This window comes from Manihot esculenta, chromosome 5 (assembly GCF_001659605.2).
Source record: "Manihot esculenta cultivar AM560-2 chromosome 5, M.esculenta_v8, whole genome shotgun sequence".
Classification (NCBI taxonomy): Eukaryota; Viridiplantae; Streptophyta; class Magnoliopsida; order Malpighiales; family Euphorbiaceae; genus Manihot; species Manihot esculenta.
In genome coordinates this window covers 13,782,386-13,808,351 of record NC_035165.2, presented here as the reverse complement: position 1 = coordinate 13,808,351, position 25,966 = coordinate 13,782,386, and the positions used below count along the sequence as shown (strand labels likewise).

Genomic DNA, 25,966 nt, shown 5'->3' with positions numbered 1-25,966 from the left:
TATTGTCGGAGACTCTTACTAATTTATTTTTATTTTTATGACCAGATGTGAAAATAATAGAATTCAGTTTGATCGAGAAATAGAGAAGACTACAAAAACAGTTGAGAATAGCAACCAAATGCAAAAACAAGCAAATTCAGCAACCTAGCTGCCTACCTGAATATCTGAAAGTGAGAATATCAAAAATTTTGCATCTGTAAGGCTGCCCAAATGCCTAGAAAATTCCAGCAGAGGAGAAGCAATGGCCGCCGAAGAGCAACCACTTTGCATAACCTACTCGGTTCTGAACGCACCTTTGGAATTGCGAATAAGTATGATCCATCTAAAAGAGTTTTATATTGTTTGTTCAAGTATGAGACCACAGGGGGGGATAACTTATGAGCAGATTAAGTTAATAGCCTTTTCTTTGACTTTGGTTGAATCTACTAAAGATTGGCTTTATTATTTGCCTCCATGATTAATTACCACCTAGGTGCAAATTAGAGATCTATTTTTAGAGAGATTTTTTTCAGCAACTAAAGTTTCATCTATAAGGAAAGAAATTAGTGGAATCAAACAAAGAAAGAATGAAAAACTTCATGAATATTGGAAATGTTACAAGAAATTGATTGCAAACTATCCTAAATACAGAATCACGCCAAGACAACTCAACTTTCACTTCTATGAAGGGTTGTTGTCCTTAGAAAGAAGAATAATTGATGCTACTAGTGGAGGAGCTATTTCAGAGATGGAACTTGAAGAAGGTAAAAATCTGATCTCAAACATGGCTGCTAATTCTAGGCAGTATACAGTATGGCCGAGAAGAAGATACTCCTAGGAGTGCGAATGAGGCAAGTATAACATCTTTAGATTCAAAAATTTTACAAATTACCACTAAAATTTAAAAATTGGCTGCAGAAAATATGAATAATACAAGGACTTATGGCATTTGCAAAAAGATTGACCATTCCACGAATATGTGCCCCACTCTTCAGGAAGATGAGCGACAAGTAAATGCAATTGGAGGATTCAATGGAAAGCAAAGGAAATATGATCCATTTTTGAATACGTATGATCCCGGGTGGAGAGATCGTCCCAACGTCAGCTATGGGAATAGAAATAAAACTTCCAGCCAAGAGTATTAAGCTTCAAAGTCAAGTATGTCTTTAGAAGACATTATGCAATCTCTTGCTAACAGTATTCTCACTTTTCAACAGGAAATAAAGTCAAGCATACAAAATTTGGAAAACCAAATGAGCCAACTTGCCATTTCAATGAGCAAACTGGAAACTCAAGGGAAATTTCCCTCTCAATCTGAAAATAGAATTCAAGTGCAATCACATTACGAAGTGGTAAGGAGCTGAAAACTGATAGCTCGAAGAGGCTTACTCAAGACATTACCTCAGGTCTGATGCCAAAAATATAATAGAAGCTGAAATTTTAAACAAAGAAACAACCCTAAAAATCAGAAATAGAAAAGCTTATAATTCAGGTAACACGTCCCTTTTTCATGAAAGATTTGCTCAGACCAAAAGGGAAAGGGAAGAAAAAGAAATCTTGGAGATTTTTTTGCAAAGTCCAGGTAAACATATCTCTCCTTGAAATTATAAAGCAAATAACTAGGTATGTGAAATTTCTAAAACATTTATGCACTAATAAAATGAAATTATTTGGGCATAAGAAAATAAAAGTGGGTGAAAATGTGTTAGTTGTACTTCAAAGAAAAATTTCACAAAAATATAAAATATGATGTAAAATTGGAAATTGGGGAATTAGGAAGGCAATGTGTGACTTAGGAGCTTCAATAAATGTTATGCCCTTGTCTATTTATTTTTCTTTGAGCGTAGGCCCATGAAACAAACCGGAGTTATACTCCAACTTGCCAGTAGATCAATAGTCTACCCTAAGGGCATGTTGGAGAATGTCTTGGTACAAGTGGAAAAGTTATTTTTTTCAGCAAACTTTTTCGTCTTGAAAATGGAAAATAACATTCCATCCAACTCTACTAATTTGTTGTTAGAAAAACAATTCCTCAGCAAAGCTAGAACAAAGATTGACGTACATGAAGAAACGCTCACAATGGAGTTTGATGGAGAGGAGGTAAAGTTTAATATCTACGATGCGATGAAATATCCTGATGATAATTTTACTCTTTGGAGCATAGATGTTTATGAGCCTCTCGCCTAAGAAATGTTTGAATTAAGCAAGGAGGAAAAGTTGGAAGTAGTCCTAACCGAAAGCTTGGCAACGAACAATCTTAAAAATGGCACATCGCAATTTAATGAACAAATCATAGAAACAATCTGCTCATTAGACACTTTGAGCCACAAGGTAAATATCTTTAACTCGGTTCCAATACCTGATACTTATAATAAACTTCTTCCTTCTATTCTGCAGGCACTAGAACTCGAGTTGAAAATATTTTCAGCTCATTTGAAATATGCAATTTTTAGGGAGTAATAACATACTTATGGTCATAATCTCATAATAAAGAAGGGTGTTGCTTGGGAGATAAGCCAAGGTGATAGGCTTGCCCAAGCTTCTCTATTCTCAAAAGATTTACTTTCTTTTTAAATTTTTATTTTTCTGTTATCTTCAACCTTGGAGATGATTATATTTTTCTGTACAGGTCTGACTTTTATGGAGATCATACATAGGCCTTCATGATTATTTGAGATTTATATAGTAAAATTATTTGACTTATTTTATAATTATTCCTTGAAAGGTAACTTCTTTTTTTAGAATTTTAACTGCTGTTATTATTTTTATTATTTTATTTTTACCTTTCAAAATTAAAACCCTAACTCACACTCCTCTTTTCTTCATTTTTCCCTCTCACGCTGTAAATCTCTCTATCTCTCATCTCTCCTCTCTTTTGCAAACCAGCGATGACAAAGAACAAGTCAACTACCGACCAGCCAGAGACACTGCTGACCACCACACCCTCGTCTGAATGACTTTGACAAGACCCATTGGACCACACTCATGGCGAGACCATAGCAACACCATTGGTACTAAAACAAACAACTGAAAATGAGAAAGCAATGCTGGCCATGGCATCGCTAATAGAAGTCGTCGCACCAACAGTGGCGCCTCCTCCAATCACGACAATGATAGCTACTCGCTCGTAAGCGAAAGATAAAGCATCGATGCTCAGCACACAAGCTGAACCAAAAGATAATGGGAAGTTAAGCCTGAGATTTTGGAGCAATTGATGAAAAGTAAAGAGCAACCTAAGATTACCACTCTGATTTTGTAGTCTTACACCGAGAGCAACAGTGAGGATATAGCCTTAAACCTCAATGGAAAAGAGGCCACGACCCCAACACAAGATGCTGATGACAGTAGCAGCAGTGAAGAAGTACAATTTGTGTCTCCATCGAAAAAGAACCAGATGTTGAGAATCACCGGCGAGAAGGCCAAGTACCTACCCGAAGAGCATGAGCTAAATGGTAACTTCAATTTTCAGGGCATGGATAAAGAGAGGTATCAAGCTTTTCTCCATTCTAATATTTACCATTGCAAAAGTATCAATGATGCTGCTTTGACACAGTTGAACATGTTTGATAAAGTTTATGCACTAATTGATAATATTGGTTGGAGAAAGTTCTTTGCAATTAATTGTCCTATGTTGAGTTATGCAGAGAGTTTTATGCTACTTTTGAATTTTCACATGATGTTCAAAACTTTAATTTAAATACACCCCTTGTTCGCTTTAGGTTAAGAGATGAATTGGTACATTGCTCTATTATCAATTTTAATCTTCATTTAGGTGTCTATGATCAGGAATATATAAAAACAGTTGTATAGTTGGATTCTTTATATGATTATCTAGCATATTGGGATTCAAATTTGGTCTATAAAGAGTTGACAAGGAATCCTACACTTGAATTTAAGGGTGGTACATCCAAAGCAAATGAAATTCAAAACTCTGCCCTTAGATACATCCATAAGTTTCTCTGTTAGACATTTTCTTATAAAAATAAAGATCCCACTAAGTTGACTAAGTATGAGCTGTTCTTTTTGCATAAACACACAGTCAATTTTGGTTTCTGGTTGGTCTCTCAATTCAAGACTATTTCTAACACTAGACGCAACATTTATTTGGGTTCTTTGATTTCTATGTTGGTTGTTGGTATAGGTCCGATTGATACCAAGAACACTGATTTACACATTGCTGAGCATATTCTTCCTTTAGATATTTATGCACTTAATTCTATGGGCTTACTTTGCCTCAACTAGAGGAAAAATTGTATTTTATCCTCCAGGTTCTATCATTTGACCTCGATCACGCTTATTTTGGACAGAAGACAAACCCAAGTCCATCTACCTCAACTACTCCAGAATCTATTGATAATGCCCGGATAGCCAGAATGGAAGCCAAAATACAGCATAGAGATGCCAAACTGGATGCGATACTCTCCTATTTGGAGTTGCCTATACTCTAACCACCACCAGCCTGAAGATTCAGTGATAACTTGCTCCTCAAGGAAGTTCACTGCGCTCTCTATCTTATTTTTCTATCTTTTGTATTATTGAGCTTCCCCATTGCTTATATTTTATTATACATTAAGGATAACGTGAGGAGTAAGTGTGTGGGAAGGGAGGAGTAATGGAAATAGAAGTATTTCTTTTGTGATTGCCATGATGTTTGTTGTAGATATTCTTTTGTTACTGTTACTGTGTCCTGCACATGTTCTGTTGTTGTGTCCTGCATATTTTTATTGCCAAATGTGACATGCTTGCCCAAGCCTGTCTGTTTTTCAGGCTTGCTTGCATTTTCACTTGCTGATTCGTTATTTTCAATTTTCAATTCCTATGCTTTTATATTAAGGGATGTTTTTATTATAAAAAAAAAAAAATTAAAAAGTGCTTACTTGCCATGAGAAGTTTGAGATGTGCCTATCAAAGAGTTTTAAGTTTTTATGCAATTTGATACTAACTTAAATAGAATAAGTTCATCCTTGTTCATTTTTTTAATCTTGTTTTTAAGGCTTGTTTTGAGAGATCATGAAGTATGGTCCTTATTTAAATGGATGGATAATGAATGTGTGATTAAATTGTCTGCTACCCTTTGATAAGAGTGACAATAAGGAAATTTCCTAGACCATGTGACTGTGCGGTTGTTGAAGCCGGTCAAAAATAACCTTTTTGGTTATCCATAATTTTACAACTGTAGATAGTAGCAAAAAGATCAAATCCACAGGGAATTAATACTTACCTATTTTCCTTATCAAGACCAAGTAAATAAACTGAAAATAGAGTAAAAGGGGGGGATTTTGAGATTGTTGAACTAAATTAGAATTAAAAATAGCAAAGCAAAGAAAATAGTAAAGTAAAGAGAATTCAATAATGAGAAAAGCCTAGTTGAAGAATTGGATCCACTTCAGTTGTTGGGATTGGTCATTGACACTTAGGTTCTTTCATTTGACTTAATAAATTAGTTATGGAGGTGGAAAATGCTTCTCACCACCATATCCCTCCTTAAGCATAGATTAACTAGAGAACGTCCTCTAATTAATCACTAATCAACAAGTTGCCAATAAACGTCCTTGGGGCTTTTAGCATCATATAACTGTCAATTGCATTAAGAAATAGAGAGACCTAATTCTAGCTACCCAAACGTATGATGATCTTGCTAGATTATGCAATCTCCTTGGTTTTTATACCAAGAGTTACTTGTTTTTGAATAATTCAAGCAATTACGAACTTAAAACTATCCAAACTAACAAATTATTACTTTTCAATCAAGAATCAATGGGCCTTATTGATCTAAATAACAAAGCAACAATGGAATTAAGCATGAAATTGCATAAATATTGATAAATAAAAGAAGAACATATTAGGTTCAGATCTTCCAATCCATAAACAACTTGAAGTTTCACCTAATCTTCAACTAGAAAAAGAGGTTTCAGCTACTCATGGCTGAAACTAAAACAAAAATCAAGAAAGAAAATAAGAATAGAGAAGAGGAAGGGCTGGCGGCTGTTGCGCGCAGCTGGTGTGGTTCTGCCGAAGATGATAGAGTCTCATTTTTTCTGGTTTTCTATCCTCTATTTATAGCTGAATAGGGCAGCCTTTAGTTTCTTGATTTGTTGGAGTTCTTTTCCTATTTAGATTTGAATTCTTGAAAGGCAAGTGTATCTTCTTGAGATCTAGCTTCCTAGATATGTGGGATTGAGTGCTGAGGTGTCTTGAAAGTTTGCGGAGCTGTCCTCACGTGTTTGGGGAGGAAAAGACTTCTTGAAGTTTTGAATTCCCGCTTCTCTACTGTTTGCTGTCGTAGGCCTTGTTTGCCCGGGTTGTGTAGGCAAACAGCTCGGGCAAATAGTCTGCCTTGCCTCTATCTGCACACTGCCTCTGCCCTGCGGGTTTGTTTGCCCAGTCTGTTTGGACAAACAGTCTGGTCAAACAGCAAATCATTCTTCTCCCATTTCAGCTTCAACTTGGTTTAGGCAAACGAACTTAGGCAAACCAGGCTTGTTCTCTTTTACTCTCTTTTGGGCAGTTTTAGGATCATTTTTATCAAATTACCCTTTTACACCATTTTCTGCAAAATAAGATCAAAACCACAAAATTAGGTAGAAAATGTGTAAATTAACATAAATAACAACATGAAAAATGGGTCTAAATTTGGCTTGATCACCATGTTTTTACATTTAGTGAGATCTAAGAAAAGAATTCAGCAAAAAAACTGAAAATCGGGTTACTCGTATGACCCACTCCTCTAGTTATTTGGTTATTTGGTTACCAACCCGATGGTCCAAGTAGTGCGGTACTTGGTAACCCTTTAAGGTGATTCTTTATGGAAAAATTGGTGTCTAGGAGAATATCACCCCTTTTGGACCATTTTAAAAACTCGCCACATGCCTTTAGTTAGGTGACCATGAGCGAAGCTAGTAGCCACCTGAGCTGAAAAACCTAGAGCAAGTGGCTCAGTAACCATTTTTTTCACGTTCACTTCATCGGTTTCAAGTAAGATATAGTAGGAAGTGTAATAAACCCCCCTCCCAAAAAAAATAAAAATCTATAAATTTTGTTGATCTAGTCAACGTTTCTAGAGTTTATTCTCTTGAAGGGGGCAACATAATTTCAAAAGATGGAATTTTAACTGTTGCGTGCTTAAATTGGACAAGGGCCTACTTTGTGTTTTGAGAAACATATTTTAAAAGTGGGACTTATTGTAGTGAACTTTGGTGAAGTTAAGTTATTTGATGAGTTGCAAAATTCACCACTTTTTTCATATTAAATTTCATAATTTTGCTATGATTTTGATGTAAACAATTAGCTTTTACTTGGATTTTGAATTTTGGATAGGTTTTGAGCTGAAAATGAGAAAATGAACCAAAAGAGGCTGTTTTATAATTTTTTCTGACTTGAAGGTATAGCCTTATCAAGGCTGTAGTCCAAGCCAACAAACAGATTCCAGGATTTTAGTTTTTACTAGCTGTAAAGAGTTTAAAACTGTTTTAGATAGATGCAAAAACAATCATATTAGGATTAGAGTCATCATAGGAGTAGTAGATATGTTTTACATTTTCTTTTAAATTGTAAATAATTATCTTTTTATTTGAAAAAAGCCTATATAAAGGCTGCTCTAGAAGTAGAAAATCATCTCTCTACACATCTCCTCTCGTCACCTCCTTTCTCTCTTTTTTGGTTCCTCTTTAATTCAGTTGAAGGTTAATCAAATAGAGGTTTATTCAAAGTTGTGAGATTTTGTTCTAAATTTCTATTCATCTTATTTATGTTTTCAATTAATTTCTGTTTTTGAGGAACACCATCTCCATTGTTGTCCTCTTATGAATTCAAGAGGTCTATTGAATCTTTTAGAAAAACAACATATTGCTAATTAATCCAAGTAAATACATAATTATTTAATTGGATTAATACAAGTAGCAATTAACATATTTGTTTATGTTAAATAATTAATTGATTTGATTTAAATAATTCGTTTGTTATTATTAATCAAGTTTGGGTTTTTCTCTCTTAAAATAGTTAATTAATTAAATCTACATAATTGATAGGGTTATTAATTAACTAGAAATTAATTTAAATGCTAAGCGGATTAATTTAATCATAAGAAAGAATTTGTGGGATTCGCTTGTTTGAACACTATAACCAAATAACGGATCATTAAATGAACTATCTTTTTAATCAATAATCAACGGCAAACCTTTCAATTTTGATTACCTTTAGCTAAGTCTTTAACTTAATTATTTGTTCCACCATTTTAATTGCATTATTTTATTTCTTTTTAGTTTATTCTTAAAATTAACCTCTCAAATAGCAATTTTTCTCTTCTCTCTTTCTGCTTTAAACAGTCCTTTTTTTTTAACTTGTCATTAGAATAAACAATTTTAAGGTCTCAATAGGATCGACATTCATTTACTCTATCGACAAAATCTTTTAATTTAAGAAAAGAAAATTCAGTTTTAATTAACGGATTCGACGCCCGTCAAATTTGGCACCATTGCCAGGGACCTTTAACCGTTTATTTTTATTTCTATGACCAAGTCTGAAAACTGTAGAATTCAGTTTGATCCAGAAATTGAGAAAGACTGCAAAACGGTTGAGACAAGCAACCAAGTTGTAAAAATAGGCCAATTCGGGAACCTCTCAACTTCCTGCCCAAACCCCTTTTCGTGAGACCACTGAAGGCCCCACCTCTTCAACACCAACCGAACCACTAGTTGAGCCTAACCGAAGAGACACGATGGTCGCAACTGCCGAAAAGCAACCTCTTTGCATAACATACCCAATGTTAAATGCACCTCTAGAATTATGAATAGGTATGATTCATATATTACCAAAATTCCAAGGGTTGGAGAATGAAGACCCACATCGTCATCTGAAAGAGATTTACGTGGTCTGTTCAAGCATGAGACCACAGGGGATAGCTGACGAATAAATCAGGTTAGTAGCTTTTCCTTTTACTTTGATTAAATCTGCTAAAATTAGCTCTACTATTTGCCTCCAGATTCAATCACCACTTGGGCGCAAATTAGAGACTTATTTTTAGAAAGGTTTTTTCCAACAACTAAAGCTTCATCTATAAGGAAGGAAATAAGTGGAATCAAATAAAGAAAAATTGAAACTCTCCATGAATATTGGGAATGTTATAAAAAATTAATTTCAAGCTATCCAAAACATGAAATCACTCCAAAATAACTTAACCTTCACTTCTATGAAGGACTTTTGCCATTAAAAAGGAGAATAATAGATGCTGCTAGTGGAGGAGTCATTGCAGAAATGGAACCTAAAAAGGTAAAACTTTAATCTCGAAATTGGCTGCCAACTCTAGATAGTATTGCCGAGATGAGGACATTCCTAAGAATGCGAATGAGGTAAGTATTGTATCTTTAGATTCTAAAATTTCACAATTTACCGCTGCAATTCAACAATTGGTTGTAGGAGATAATGTACAGACTTGTGGCATTTGCAAACAAGCCGACTATCCCACAAATATGTGTCCTACCATTTAGGAGAGTGAGCAACAAGTTAATACAATTGGAGAATTCAATAGACAACAAATGAAGTATGATCCATTTTCAAATACGTACAATCCGGGATAGGGAGATCATCCGAACCTTAACTATGGGAATAGACAGTAAAATTTTCAGCCAAGAGCAAATTATCAAGCTGAAAAATCATGTATGTCTCTAGAAGACATTATACAACCTCTTGCTAATAGCACTCTCACTTTTCAACAGGAAACGAAATCGAGCATTCAAAATTTGGAAAACCAAGTGAACCAACTTGCTACATAAGTGAGCAAGCTGGAATCTTAATGGAAACTGCCTTCCTAAACCGTGCCAAACCCAAAATAGAACGCAAGTGCAATTACATTGTGAAGCGAAAAAGAATTGGAATCTGCCAACTCGAAGAGGTTTGTCCAAGGCAATACGGCAGACCCGATGCCAGAAACATAATTGAAAATTTCAGCAGAAAATCAGCCCCAAAAATCAAAGGTAGAACAACCCCTAATTTAGGTAAACCGTACTCCTTTTCTTGAAAGACTTGTAAATTATCCTCCTTTTCCTGAAAGACTTGCTCAATCCAAAAGGGAAAGGGATGAAAAGGATCTTGGAGATTTTTTGCAAAGTCCAAATAAACATACCCCTTCTTGAAACCATAAAGCAAATATCCAAGTATGCTAAATTTCTAAAAAAATCTTTGCACTAATAAAAAGAAATTGTATAGACATGAAAAGATTAAAGTAGGTGAGAATGTGTCAACTGTACTTCAAAGAAAAGTTTCACAAAAATATAAAGATAAAGGCATATTTGCAATATCATGTAAAGTTGGTGACTTTGAAGTCAAGAAGGCAATATGTGATTTAAGAGATTCAATAAATGTTATGCATCTGTCTGTTTATTTGTCTTTGGATGCAATTCCTTTAAAACAAACAAGAGTCACACTCCAACTTGCCGATAGATCAATAGTCTATTCAAAGGGCGTGTTGGAGGATGTCTTAGTTCAAGTGAGGAAATTAATTTTTTCAGCAGATTTTTTTATCTTGAACATGCAAGATAACAATTCATCCAACTCTACCGATTTGTTGCTAGGAAGACCATTCCTTAGCATAGCTAGAACGAAGAGCAACGTGTATGAAGGCACGTTCACAATGGAGTTTGATGAAGAAGAGGTAAAATTTAACGTATACGATGCAATGAAGTATCCTGATGATAATTTTTCTCTTTGCAGCATAGACATTGTTAATTCTCTCACTCAAGAAGCATTTGAATTAAGTAAGGAAGATAAGTTGGAGGTAGCTCTAACCGAAAACTTGACATTAGAATGCCTTGACAATAGCACATTGCAATTCAGTAAAGAAATCAAAAAAAAAAAAATCTGCTCACTGGATGATTTGAGCCACAAGGCACTAGAACTTGAGTTGAAAATACTTTCAACTCATTTGAAATATGTATTTTTGGGAAGTAATAATACACTTTCAATCATAATCTCCTCCAAGTTGAATACTTTAAAAGCAAAGAAGTTGATTTAGGTGCTGAATGAATACAAAGATGAAAGAGGATGAAGCCTAACATGCCACTAATGTCAAACCTAGGACAGTAAAAAAGGGAGCTGCTTGGAAGCAACCCAAGGTTACAGGCTTGCCCAAGCCTATATGATCATCAGGAGGTTTTTCTTTTAATCTTTTAATTTTTAATTTATTTCTTTGTTATCTTCAACCTTAGAGCAGATTAGATTATCTAGACAAGTCTGAACTTTATAGAAAACATATATGGCCTTTAATGGTTATTTGAGTGGTAAAATATTTGCTTTATTTTATAACTGATCTAAGATAATTTTATTTTTTACTGTTTTAGTTATTTACTGCTTACTTTATTATAAAAACCCTAACACCTTATTTTATTTTCTTTTTTTCTCTCTCGTACTGCCAACTCTCCTCTTTCTTGTAGGAACGATGATGCCAAAGCACCAACGCATCGAGACTCAGCCAGACGCAATGCCAACCACCGCGCCTTCATCCACACGCTACTGCCAAGCTTCATCGGACCCAGCGGCTACTTTATTGACGGAAACTTAGCCTTGGAAGAATGACAGAAATGCAACCCGTAGAAAGAATGATAGAAACCATGATGACAACATCGTGGACAAAAACGGTGGTACCATCAGCAGCTTCTCCGCCGATCACAACAAGGAGAACCACCCATTCGCAAGTGAGGGGCAAAACCCCCATCCATGAAGTGAACACCGACGATGTTGATGAATGGGGTCAAGCCTAAAATTTTGTAGTAGCTACAAGACTAGAAAACACAACCCAAGACCACTACATTAGTCTTGGAAGCCTCAGAAAGTAGTAGTGAGGACGCAGCCTCTAGTCACAGTGAGAAGGGAACCATGGGCCAACTACAGGAGGCAAAGGACACCAAAAAAGAAACAGAAGAAAAGAATTCCCAGAATAGTCAGTGGGAAGGCTAAATACTTGGCCGAGGAACAGCACCTCCACGTCGAATTCAACTTTGAGGGTGATGATAAGGTCAGGTACCAAATTTTTCTCCATTTTGATGTCTTTTCTTGCAAGAGAATAAGTGATACGGCTTTGATCCAGTTGTAATTACTTGATGAGGTTTATGCTTTAGTTGATAATATTGGATGGAGACAAATTTTTTACAATAAACTGCCCCTCTTATGTTGAGATGTTCTGTGAGTTTTATGCCACCTATGAGTTCTATTTTGATGTGCATAATTTTAATTTAAATATACCTATTATTCATTTTAGGTTGCAAAATAAAATGGTACATTGTTCAATTACAGGTTTTAATCTGCATTTAGGTGTCTATGATGATGATTATGCTAAAACTGCTGAGTATTTAGCCTCTTTATGTGATTATCCAGCTAGATGGGATCCAATTTTGATATACAAAGAATTAACAGGGAACCTACGCTTGAATTTAAGGGAGGAAAATCTAAAGCAAATGATATCTAGAGCCCTACTCTTAGATACATTCACAGATTCCTTTGTTATACATTTCCTAGGAAAAATAAAGATCCCACCAAATTAACAAAATATGAAATCTTCTTTTTGTGTTATTTGTTGAATGAATGAAAAGTTAATTTTGGTTTCTGGTTAGTCTCCCAGTTTAAAAGTATATCTGATGCTGGGCGGGGTATATATCTAGGTTCTGTGATTTCTATGCTAGCTACAGGATTAGGTTTGCTTGACAAAGAGCACACTGATTTGCACATTATTGAACATATTGTTCCTCTTGATATACCTGCACTTAATTCTTGGGCTTACTTTACCTCAACGAGAGGAAAGAAATTGTGTTTTATCCTCTAGGTCCTATCATTTCACCACGATCGCACTTATTTCGGATAGAAGAAAAGTCAATCCCAACCACTTCTGTAGCACCTCCAAGACCTGATAATCAAGCCCGCCTAGCCAGAATTGAGGTAAAAATGCACCACATTGATGCTAAACTTGATGCAATTCTCTCCCACTTTGTGAAACAGCTCGGCCCAAACTAGCCCAAATAACTTTTGGACCCACTTTTCACTTGACCCAAAATGTTTAACCCAAGTTATTTAGTAGTTTTATGCTAGCTATTATATACAATTTGGAATTACCGTAATTTTTCGATGTGGGAAGTGATACAAGTAAGCAGCTCTAGGCAAGCAGCTGATTCTTACACTTAGGGTTGCCTATACTCCAGCCTCCACCAACCTAAAGTCTTAGGAAACTAATTCCTCAGAGAAGTTCTCTATACTCACTTTTTGCTAACTTACTGATGAACTTCCCCCGTTGTTTGAATTTTTTCCACATTGAGGACAATGTGAGGAATAAGTGTGGGGTGAGAAGCAACTGGAATAGATGTGTTTTTATATTGTTTTTGCTGTGGTTGGTTGATGTATATATTTTTCTGCTATGTTCTGTAAATTTCTCTTCTGTTCTGCTATTTCTGCATAATTTTTCTACTGAGTGCTAGAGGCTTGCCGAAACTGTATGAGTTGATCTATTTTTTTCAGTTTCTCAACAGTTGCACTTGCTGATTTGTCACTTTTTCAATTCTCAGATTTTATTTTTTCTATTTTTGAGGTTTATTTTAAAAAAAAATACAGTTCCTTACTTGCAATGAGAAATTGATATATTATTATCACAGAATTCAAGTTCTTATGTCATTTGTATGCTAGCCTAAATAGAGTAAATTCATTATTGTTCATTTTGTTAGACTTGTTTTTAAGGCTTGTTTTGAAAATTCATGAAGTATGATCCTTGCTTAAATAGTAGGGTAATAAATGCATATTTTTCTTAAATGAATTGCTGTCCTTTATTAAGAATAACTTTAAGGACATTGTCTAGACCATATGTTTATATTAAAGTTAAGGGGTATCATCAAGAAAAGAAAGAAATAAAAATAGCAAAATTCAAAAATTAATGCACTCCTATGACCCACTCTTCTAGTTACTTGGTTATTTAGTTACCAACCCGATGGCTTAAGTAGTGCGGTACTTGGTGACCCCTTAAGGTGATTATGTATGAAAAAATTGGTGTTTGGGAGAGTATCACCCCTTTTTGGATCGTTTAAAAACTCGCACCATGCCTTTAGTTAAGTGAGCATGAGTGGAGCTAGTAGTCACTTGAACTTAATAACCTGGGCAAGTGGCTCAGTAACCATTTGTTTTACATTCACTTCATCGATTTCAAGCAAGATATAGTAAAAAGTGTAATAATAATCCCCAAAGTCTATAAATTTTATCGATCTAGTCAAGAGTTTCTAAGAGCCTATTCTTTCAAAAGGGTAGTTTAATATTAATGACATTCTAAATATTTTGTGTTTGAAATTAGATTAAGGGCCAACTTTATGTCTTGAGAAACACGTTTTAAAGGTGAGACTTGTTGAAATAAACTTTAGTGAAATTAAACTATTTCTGCTTTATTTTATTACATTACAATTTGATTCTTTGCTTTGGACAAATTAAATTTCAAATGGTTGAGGACAGGCTATGTTTTTATTGTTTTTTGAATTTCTATGTTTGAGGACAAGTAACCATGCAAGTATGGAAAAATCTGATGAGTTGCAAAACTCATTATTTTTTCCATATTAAATTCCATAATTTTGCTATAATTTTGATGTAAACAATTAGATTTTACTTCAATTTTAATTTTTAGACAGGTTTTGAGCTGAAAATGAGAAAAAGAACTAAAAGATGTTGTTTTAGAGCTTTTTCTGACTTGAAGGTACAGTCTTGTCCAAGGTTGTGGTCCAAGCCAACGAACAGATTCCAGAATTTCAGTTTTTGCCAGTTGTACAGAGTTTAAAACTATTTTAGATAGATGCAAACACAATCAGATCAGGATTAATACAAGAGTTATAATAGGAGTAGTGGATTTATTTTACTTTTTCTTTTAAATTGTGAACAACTATCTTTTTATTTGAAAAAAGACTACATAAAGACTGCCCTAGAAGTAGAAAATCATCTCCCTACACATCTCTTCTCATCACCTCCTCTCTCTCTCTTTTTCGGTTCCTCTTAGCTGAATTCTTCTTCCCCTTCTTCTTTATTTTTCTACAATTTTATTATGACCTAAGAGGCTAAACTCTTTTATTCAGTTAAAAGTTAATCAAATAGAGATTTATTTAAAGTTGTGAGATTTTATTCAAAATTTTTGTTCATCTTATTTTTGTTTTCAATTAATTTTTACTTTTGAGAAATACTACCTCCATTGTTGTCCTCTTAGAAATTCAAGAGGTCTATCGAATCTTCTAGAAAAACAACATATTGCAGATTAACTCAAGTAAATACATAATTATTTAATTGGGTTAATATAAATAGCAATTAATATATTTGTTTATATTAAGTAATTAATTGATTTGATTTAAATAATTCGATAATTATTATTAATCAAATTTGGATTCTTCTCTCATAAAGCAGTTAATTAATTAAATCTACATGCTTGATGGGTTATTAATTAACTAGAAATTAATTTAAGTACTACGCGAATTAATTTAATCATAAGTAAAAATTGGCGGGATTTGCTTGTTTAAACAATCGTGTTGGTTCCTCCATTGATAAGAAACACAACCTGACTTCTTCATCAACTTCTCTGGTCTCATTGTAAATTTCTTACAATGATCGAAATTTTCGTGGTGGAGTTGAACTGGAATCTGAATCTGTACCTGTAGTATTCGAAGAAGATGACTGAATTAGAGGGTAATTAATTTCTGAATTTGGTATACCTGAAGAAGAGGATGGCGTAGATAGAGTGCGAAGCGCATCCACTGCTTCAGATATACCATCACCCCCCAATTCTTTTACTTTTACTGAAAATGTTTCAGTACAATCAGACTCCTCTTTCTTCTTGCTGTTCTGCCATGGCCAGCTTGCTCCTTCTTCAAAAACTACATCTCTGCTTATGAGAACTTTCCCCTTACTAGGATAAAACACCCTGTACGCCTTTGAACCTTCTTCGTAACCTAGCAAAACTCCCTTTAAGCTTCTGTCTTCAAGCTTCGTTTGATGAGATGACATGACCTTGATATGAACAAGACATCCAAATACACGCAGATGTTGTATATTTGGTATCTTATCATACCAAGCTTGGTAGGGTGTCATTCCTTCAACACTCTTGGTTGGGCACCTGTTCAATAAAAACACAGAGGTTTTTACTGCCTCACCCCACAAATTTTCTGGCACATTTTTGCTTTTCATAATGCTTCGTGTCATCCCCATAACAGTTTGATTTCTTCTTTTTTTTTTCTGATATTCTGACACTTGGTATCAGAGCCTTAAGATCAAGGCCTTAAGATGTCTCATCTTGAAATTGAGAGAGCTAGAATGTTGAGAGAGCTAGAATGTTGAGAGAGAGAGAACAGAAAGAGAGAGAGTTAAAAGAAAGTGAGGAAGTCTCAAATGAAGAGAGTTCTACTACAGCTAGAGGTACCTTGTTCCCTGAGAAAGAAAGTTCAGTTTCGTTAAAATATCCTATGCTGACAAAGAGTAATTACGCAGCATGGGCTACAAAGATGGAGGTCTTTATGATGGCTCAAGGAGTGTGGGATGTAGTTGAGTCACCTGGCCCAATTGATAGTCGTAGAGAAAAAATGGCATTGGCTGCCATTTACCAAGGTATAGGGGAAGATACCTTGCTTCAATTGGGTGCGAAGAAGACCGCAAAGGAAGCATGGAGTATGCTGAGAACAATGAACCTAGGGGCAGACAAGGTTAAAGAAGTGAGAACTCAGTCATTGTGGAGTGAGTTTGATGCGTTGAGAATGAGCGACTCTGAGAATATTGATGATTTCTCAGGGAAACTCACGATTATTGTCAATAAGCTGAGAAGCCTTGGCAACACTGTGGAGGAAGTAAAAGTGGTGAAGAAACTGTTGAGATCAGTTTCACCAAAGTTTCTACAGATCGCAGCCACAATTGAAGAATTCAGTGACCTAACCACCAAATCAGTTGAGGAGGTGATAGGTTCACTCAAAGCTCATGAAGAAATATTGCTTAGCTGTGGTGGGAGATCTGATGAAACAGTTCTTCTTACAAGAGCTGAGTGGAAAGCTATAGAGGAGGCTAAAAAGAACAAGACTGCTGATACAAGAGATGGTAGAGGCAGAGGACGCGGAGGATGCGGTCGTGGCAGAGGAAGACACAGTGGTGAGTCAAGCCGAGGCGGTGATGACGAGTCGAAATCGCAAAAGAAGAAATTCGACAAATCAAAAATCAAATGTTACAGTTGTGGAAAAATGGGACACTTCGCATCAGAATGCTCATCGAAGGAGAGAGAGGAGCAAGCAAATTTGACCGAGAGAGATGATGGAGAAGAGTCCCTGTTGATGATTGAAACTTGTGAGCTGAATGGTCAGATTTACTTTGAAGAACCCTCTTTGATGATGATTGAAGCTGTCGAATTGAATGGGGTTCAAGGAGAAGCATATGTTGCTGCCACGATTGGGTGTCTCATGAAAGGAGTAGGTTGGTACCTCAACACTGGAGCTACCAATCATATGATAGGTGATAAACACTGTTTTGTTGAAATTGATTATTCTATTTGTGGCAAGGTTAAGTTTGGTGATGGTTCTGTAATTGATATACAAGGGATTGGGCCAGTTATATTTCAATGCAAAAATGGTGAACATCTGACCCTAACCAATGTATATTATATACCAAAATTGAAGAGTAATATTATTAGCCTTGGCCAAATTGATGAAAGTGGAGGTCGAATACTCATTGAAAGTGAAGTCTTGAGGGTCTATGATAACTCAAATAGACTCATAATCAAGGTGAGAAGACAACAAAACAGACTGTTTATTGCAAATCTACAGATTGCCGAAAAAGTATGCTTGATGACAAGCATAACAGAGTCGAGTTGGCTATGGCACGCGAGATATGGTCACTTAAATTTTCAAGCATTGAAGAAGCTGTCCAAAGAGAAAATGGTACAAGGTTTACCAGACATCTCGTTCCCAAATCAAGTTTGTGATGGTTGTACTGTGGGGAAACAACATCAAAAAACCTTTCCACATGCTGCGAAGTTTAGAGCAAAAGAAAAACTTGAATTGATGTATGGAGATCTTTGCGGTCCTATTACACCAACAACTCCAGGAGGTAATAAATTCTTTTTGCTTCTAGTTGACGATTATTCACGATACATGTGGGTTTTCTTGTTGAAAAGCAAACATGAGGCTTTCGAAGCATTCAAGAAATTTAAGAAGACAGCTGAAATTGAGACTGAAAAGAAACTGAAGTGTTTCAGAACAGATTGAGGGGGAGAGTTTCTCTCAGCTGAATTCAAAAAATTTTTTGACACAGAAGGAATTAAAAGGCAATTGACAGCGCCATATTCCCCACAGCAAAACGGAATCGTAGAAAGAAGAAATCAAACTGTTATGGGGATGACACGAAGCATTATGAAAAGCAAAAATGTGCCAGAAAATTTGTGGGGTGAGGCAGTAAAAACCTCTGTGTTTTTATTGAATAGGTGCCCAACCAAGAGTGTTGAAGGAATGACACCCTACCAAGCTTGGTATGATAAGATACCAAATATACAACATCTGCGTGTATTTGGATGTCTTGTTCATATCAAGGTCATGTCATCTCATCAAACGAAGCTTGAAGACAGAAGCTTAAAGGGAGTTTTGCTAGGTTACGAAGAAGGTTCAAAAGCGTACAGGGTGTTTGATCCTAGTAAGGGGAAAGTTCTCATAAGCAGAGATGTAGTTTTTGAAGAAGGAGCAAGCTGGCCATGGCAGAATAGCAAGAAGAAAGAGGAGTCTGATTGTACTGAAATATTTTCAGTAAAAGTAAAAGAATTGGGGGGTGATGGTACATCCGAAGCAGTGGATGCGCTTTGCACTCTATCTACGCCATCCTCTTCTTCAGGCATACCAAATTCAGAAATTAATTACCTTCTAATTCAGTCATCTTCTTCGAATACTACAGGTACAGATTTAGATTCCAGTTCAACTCCACCACGGAAATTTCAATCATTGCAAGAAATTTACAATGAGATCAGAGAAGTTGATGAAGAAGTCGGGTTGTGTTTCTTATCAATGGAGGAACCAACACAATATGAAGAAGCAGTTGGTGACGAAAACTGGAAACGTGAGATGGAGTCTGAAATTGATTCAATTCAAAAGAATGGAACCTGGGAACTCTCTGATTTGCCGAAGAACCAAAGAGCAGTGGGACTCAAGTGGGTCTTCAAATTGAACAAAGATCCAAACGGCAAGATTCTTAAACACAAAGCCCGTTTGGTGGCAAAGGGCTATGTGCAGAAATATGGCATTGATTATAAGGAAGTCTTTGCTCCTGTAGCCAGAATAGAAACTGTTAGAACTATTCTTGCTTATGCAGCTCAAAAACAACGGAGAGTTCACTACCTGGATGTGAAGACTGCGTTCTTAAACGGAGAGTTAGATGAAGAGGTATATGTTAGTCAACCAGATGGTTTTGTTGACAAAACAAATCCACAGAAAGTGCTACGGTTACACAAGGCATTATATGGTTTAAAACAGGCACCCAGGGCCTAGAACACCAAGTTAGATCATAGCTTAAAGTCATTTGGTTTTCAAAGGTGTCCTTTTGAGCATGCTCTTTATATGAAGAAGGAAGGGGATGATGTTACTGTTGTGGGAGTTTATGTCGACGACTTAATTCTCACCGGCTCAAATGGAAAAAATATTGAATGTTTTAAATAAGAAATGATGAGGATGTTCGAGATGAGTGACTTGGGGCTGCTGAGTTATTATCTTGGGATTGAGGTAAAACAAACTCCAGATTGTATATCTCTTTGTCAAGCAGGTTATGCAAGCAAGATTCTTGAAAAAACTGGGATGCTTAATTGCAACAGCAGTCGTGTTCAATGGAGCCGAAGTGTAAACTAAAAAGACAAGATGGTGAACCATTTGTTGATGCCACTGAGTATAGAAGAATTATCGGCAGCTTGAGGTACTTGGTAAACACACGTCCAGATCTTGCGTACTCCGTTGGTGTTGTCAGCAGATACATGGACACACCAACGGTGACACATATGAATGCTGTGAAACAGATACTGAGGTATGTGAGAGGCACTATTGGAATGGGAATTGTCTACAAAAAGAATCAAGAAAAAGAAGAACTTGTAGGCTTCAGTGATAGTGATCTTGCAGGAGATACGGATGACAGGAAGAGTACTTCAGGGATTATATTCTTTATTGGAGAAAGCCCAATCACATGGGTCTCTCACAAGCAAAGAATAGTTGTGTTATCTTCTTGTGAAGCTGAGTACATAGCGGCAACAGGTGGAGCTTGTCAAGGGTTATGGCTCAAAAAAATAATTGCAGAATTGAGAGGTGATGATAAAGTCAAACCAGTGTTGAAGGTTGACAACAAATCAGCCATATCACTAGCCAATAATCCGGTCTTTCACGAAAGAAGTAAGCATATTGACACAAGAATTCATTTTATTCGTGATTGTGTTCAATGTGGAGATATACAGCTTGAATATGTAAAGACTGAAGAACAGGTTGCTGATTTGTTAACAAAACCGTTAGCACGGCAGAGGTTCAATGAGCTGAGAGATAGAATTGGTGTTAAACAAGTTTAAGGGGGTGATTGTAGTAGTTAAACTTGTTTTTTTAATTTTGTTTTATTTATTTTATTATTGCTAGGTCAATAGTTAGTACCTATTTTGTAGGAGTAATTGCTGTTAGTGCAGATATTGAGCAAATCTGTTACAACAGATTTCCGCTAAGTTTGTTTTTTTTTCCCTTCTAGTGTCAGAATATCAGAAAAAAAAACAGTAGAAATCAAGAGCAACACAATTGAACAGAGGAAAAGATTACTCTTTCTTCACATTCACTAAAACTCTAAAATACACAGCAATATATAGAGGGGAAAAAAAAACAAACTTAGCGGAAATCTGTTGTAACAGATTTGCTCAATATCTGCACTAACAGCAATTATTCCTACAAAATAGGTACTAACTATTGACCAAGCAATAATAAAATAAATAAAACAAAATTAAAAAAAACAAGTTTAACTGCTACAATCACCCCTTTTAAACTTGTTTAACACCAATTCTATCTCTCAGCTCATTGAACCTCTGCCGTGCTAACGGTTTTGTTAGCAAATCAGCAACCTGTTCTTCAGTCTTTACATATTCAAGCTGTATATCTCCACATTGAACACAATCACGAATAAAATGAATTCTTGTGTCAATATGCTTACTTCTTTCGTGAAAGACCGGATTATTGGCTAGTGATATGGCTGATTTGTTGTCAACCTTCAACACTGGTTTGACTTTATCATCACCTCTCAATTCTGCAATTATTTTTTTGAGCCATAACCCTTGACAAGCTCCACCTGTTGCCGCTATGTACTCAGATTCACAAGAAGATAACGCAACTATTCTTTGCTTGTGAGAGACCCATGTGATTGGGCTTTCTCCAATAAAGAATATAATCCCTGAAGTACTCTTCCTGTCATCCGTATCTCCTGCAAGATCACTATCACTGAAACCTACAAGTTCTTCTTTTTCTTGATTCTTTTTGTAGACAATTCCCATTCCAATAGTGCCTCTGTGATACCTCAGTATCTGTTTCACAGCATTCATATGTGTCACCGTTGGTGTGTCCATGTATCTGCTGACAACACCAACGGAGTATGCAAGATCTGGACGTGTATTTACCAAGTACCTCAAGCTGCCGATAATTCTTCTATACTCAGTGGCATCAACAAACAGTTCACCATCTTGTCTTTTTAGTTTACACTTCGGCTCCATTGGAACACGGTTGCTGTTGCAATTAAGCATCCCAGTTTTTTCAATAATCTTGCTTGCATAACCTGCTTGACAAAGAGATATACAATCTGGAGTTTGTTTTATCTCAATCCCAAGATAATAACTCAGCAGCCCCAAGTCACTCATCTCGAACATCCTCATCATTTCTTGTTTAAAACTTTCAATATTTTTTCCATTTGAGCCGGTGAGAATTAAATTGTCGACATAAACTCCCACAACAGTAACGTCATCCCTTTCCTTCTTCATATAAAGAGCATGCTCAAAAGGACTCCTTTGAAAACCAAATGACTTTAAGCTATGATCTAACTTGGTGTTCCAGGCCCTGGGTGCCTGTTTTAAACCATATAATGCCTTGTGTAACCGTAGCACTTTCTGTGGATTTGTTTTGTCAACAAAACCATCTGGTTGACTAACATATACCTCTTCATCTAACTCTCCGTTTAAGAACGCAGTCTTCACATCCAGATGGTGAACTCTCCACTGTTTTTGAGCTGCATAAGCAAGAATAGTTCTAACAGTTTCTATTCTGGCTACAAGAGCAAAGACTTCCTTATAATCAATGCCATATTTCTGCACATAACCCTTTGCCACCAAACGGGCTTTGTGTTTAAGAATCTTGCCGTTTGGATCTTTCTTCAATTTGAAGACCCACTTGAGTCCCACTGCTCTTTGGTTCTTCGGCAAATCAGAGAGTTTCCAAGTTCCATTCTTTTGAATTGAATCAATTTCAGACTCCATCGCACGTTTCCAATTTTCGTCACCAACTGCTTCTTCATATCGTGTTGGTTCCTCCATTGATAAGAAACACAACCCGACTTCTTCATCAACTTCTCTGGTCTCATTGTAAATTTCTTGCAATGATTGAAATTTCTGTGGTGGAGTTGAACTGGAATCTGAATCTGTACCTGTAGTATTCAAAGAAGATGACTGAATTAGAGGGTAATTAATTTCTAAATTTGGTATACCTGAAGAAGAGGATGGCGTAGAAAGAGTGCGAAGCGCATCCACTGCTTCGGATATACCATCACCCCCCAATTCTTTTACTTTTACTGAAAATGTTTCAGTACAATCAGACTCCTCTTTCTTCTTACTGTTCTGCCATGGCTAGCTTGCTCCTTCTTCAAAAACTACATCTCTGCTTATGAGAACTTTCCCCTTATTAGGATCAAACACCTTATACGCCTTTGAACCTTCTTCATAACCTAGCAAAACTCCCTTTAAGCTTCTGTCTTCAAGCTTCGTTTGATGAGATGACATGACCTTGATATGAACAAGACATCCAAATACACACAGATGTAGTAAATTTTGTATCTTATCATACCAAGCTTGGTAGGGTGTCATTCCTTCAACACTCTTGGTTGGGCACCTGTTCAATAAAAACACAGAGGTTTTTACTGCCTCACCCCACAAATTTTCTGGCACATTTTTGCTTTTCATAATGCTTCGTGTCATCCCCATAACAGTTTGATTTCTTCTTTCTACGACTCCGTTCTGCTGTGGGGAATATGGCGCTGTCAATTGCCTTTTAATTCCTTCTTCGTCAAAAAATTTTTTGAATTCAGCTGAGAGAAACTCTCCCCCTCGATCTGTTCTGAAACACTTCAGTTTCCTTTCAGTCTCAATTTCAGCTGTCTTCTTAAATTTCTTGAATGCTTCGAAAGTCTCACGTTTGCTTTTCAATAAGAAAACCCACATGTATCGTGAATAATCGTCAACTAGAAGCAAAAAGAATTTATTACCTCCTAGAGTTGTTGGTGTAATAGGACTGCAGAGATCTCCATACACAAATTCAAGTTTTTCTTTTGCTCTAAACTTCGCAGCATGTGGAAAGGCTTTCCGATGTTGTTTCCCCCCAGTACAACCATCACAGACTTGATTTGGGAACGAGATGTCTGGTAAACCTTGTACCATTTTCTCTTTGGACAGCTTCTTCAACGCTTGAAAATTTAAGTGACCATATCTCGCTTGCCATAGCCAACTCGACTCTATTATGCTTGTCATCAAGCATACTTTTTCGGCAATCTGTAGATCTGTCATATGATTGGTAGCTCCAGTGTCGAGGTACCAACCTACTCCTTTCATGAGACACCCACTCGTGGCAGCAACATATGCTTCTCCTTGAACCCCATTCAATTCGACAGCTTCAATCATCATCAAAGAGGGTTCTTCAAAGTAAATCTAACCATTCAGCTCACAAGTTTCAATCATCAACAGAGACTCTTCTCCATCATCTCTCTCGGTCAGATTTGCTTACTCCTCTCTCTCCTTCGATGAGCATTCTGATGCGAAGTGTCCCATTTTTCCACAACTGTAACATTTGATTTTTGATTTGTCGAATTTCTTCTTTTGCGATTTCGATTCATCATCACCGCCTCGGCTTGACTCACCACTGTGTCTTACTTTGCCATGACCGCGTCCTCCACGTCCTCTGCCTCTACCACCTCTTGTATCAGCAGTCTTGTTCTTTTTAGCCTCCTCCCTAGCTTTCCACTCAGCTCTTGTAAGAAGAACTGTTTCATCAGATCTCCCACCACAGCTAAGCAATCTTTCTTCATGAGCTTTGAGTGAACCTATCACCTCCTCAACTGATTTGGTGGTTAGGTCACTGAATTCTTCAATTGTGGCTACGATCTGTAGAAACTTTGGTGAAACTGATCTCAACAGTTTCTTCACCACTTTTACTTCCTCCACAGTGTTGCCAAGGCTTCTCAGCTTATTGACAATAATCGTGGGTTTCCCTGAGAAATCATCAACATTCTCAGAGTCGCTCATTCTCAATGCGACGAACTCACTCCACAATGACTGAGTTCTCACTTCTTTAACCTTGTCTGCCCCTAGGTTCATTGTTCTCAGCATAGTCCATGCTTCCTTTGCGGTTTTCTTCGCACCCAATTGAAGAAAGGTATCTTCCCCTAGACCTTGGTAAATGGCAGCCAATGCCATTTTGTCTCTGTGACTATCAATTGGGCCAGGTGACTCAACTGCGTCCCACACTCCTTGAGCCATCATAAAGACCTCCATCTTTGTAGCCCATGCTGCGTAATTACTCTTTGTCAGCATAGGATATTTTAACGAAACTGAACTTCTTTTCTCAGGGAACAAGGTACCTCTAACTGTAGTAGAACTCTCTTCATTTGAGACTTCCTCACTTTCTTTTAACTCTCTCTCTTTCTGTTCTCTCTCTCTCAACGTTCTAGCTCTCTCAATTTCAAGATGAGACATCTGAAGGCCTTGATCTTAAGGCTCTGATACCAAGTGTCAGAATATCAGAAAAAAACAGTAGAAATCGAAAGCAACACAACTGAACAGAGGAAAAGATTACTCTTTCTTCACATTCACTAAAACTCTAAAATATACAGCAATATATAGGGAAAAAAAAAACAAACTTAGCGGAAATCTGTTGTAACATATTTCAATATCTGCACTAACAGCAATTACTCTTACAAAATAGGTACTAACTATTTACTAAGCAATAATAAAATAAATAAAACAAAATTAAAAAAAATAAGTTTAACTACTACAGGGACTTCTCCTTCTAGCTCGGTTGTGGATTTGCACTCTTCACGGCCGAGTTGGGTGTTTTTTAACTTTTGTTTGGTTTTGTCTTTTGTTGCTTTCCTCTAGCAGTTGTGTTGTTATTGTGATGGTTTGTTGATGAGGCTACTATGTTATTTTCTTTTTTTTATTGTTCTCTTTTGCTTTCTCTGTGCAAGAGGGAGACTGATCAGATTTGTTCTTCCTATGTCCATTTTCTGGCGAGAGGAAGAGGCGATAGTTTGAGACCTGACTCTTCAAAGGTGTGATAGGGACGCCAAAAAGCATATCTCCCTCGATTTTTGCTGGAAACTTTAGTTCTAAGATGGCGTCCTTGTTCTCTGGCAAGGATGTCCTGGTTGGCTGAGAATGGTATTCTGTCCGTGTATGGCCAAATCTCCATCGTTCTTCACTAGATTGGATTTTATGCAGTGTTTTCTTCTCCAGGTGTCGACTATCTATCTGGAAGCTTCAAGCTTTGATTATGGCTATTCCATTGATCGTAGTGAGTGCTGTTATGGCCATGTTTTTGGCTATTATTATTGGTGTTGCTTTCTACTGCCTTTCTTTTCGATGACGGGTTCTTTCAGATTTTACTTAAATGGTTTAAAGTTGAAATTCTCACTGATTTTTCTTGAAGTATATATAGGGATTATGTTTTACAATAGATTTATAAATATATAATAAATAATAAAGTAG

At 36.4% G+C, this 25,966-nt stretch overlaps 2 protein-coding genes across 2 annotated transcripts; one reads left to right on the top strand and one right to left on the bottom strand.

Moving 5' to 3' along the window:
* The first annotated feature begins 19,816 nt into the window (after positions 1–19,816).
* Positions 19,817–20,539, top strand: LOC122723687 (secreted RxLR effector protein 161-like). The gene has a single exon (XM_043956784.1). The coding sequence runs from the start codon at positions 19,817–19,819 to the stop codon at positions 20,537–20,539; it is 723 nt and encodes a 240-aa protein (XP_043812719.1).
* Positions 20,540–23,983: 3,444 nt separating this feature from the next.
* Positions 23,984–24,955, bottom strand: LOC110607360. Its single transcript, XM_021746449.1, has one exon. The coding sequence runs from the start codon at positions 24,953–24,955 to the stop codon at positions 23,984–23,986; it is 972 nt and encodes a 323-aa protein (XP_021602141.1).
* Positions 24,956–25,966: the final 1,011 nt, after the last annotated feature.

Excerpts from the sequence above, each read along its gene's own strand:
- LOC122723687 (XM_043956784.1), top strand. The coding sequence starts at position 19,817 with ATGGAGCCGAAGTGTAAACTAAAAAGACAAGATGGTGAACCATTTGTT.
- LOC110607360 (XM_021746449.1), bottom strand. The coding sequence starts at position 24,955 with ATGTCTCATCTTGAAATTGAGAGAGCTAGAACGTTGAGAGAGAGAGAA.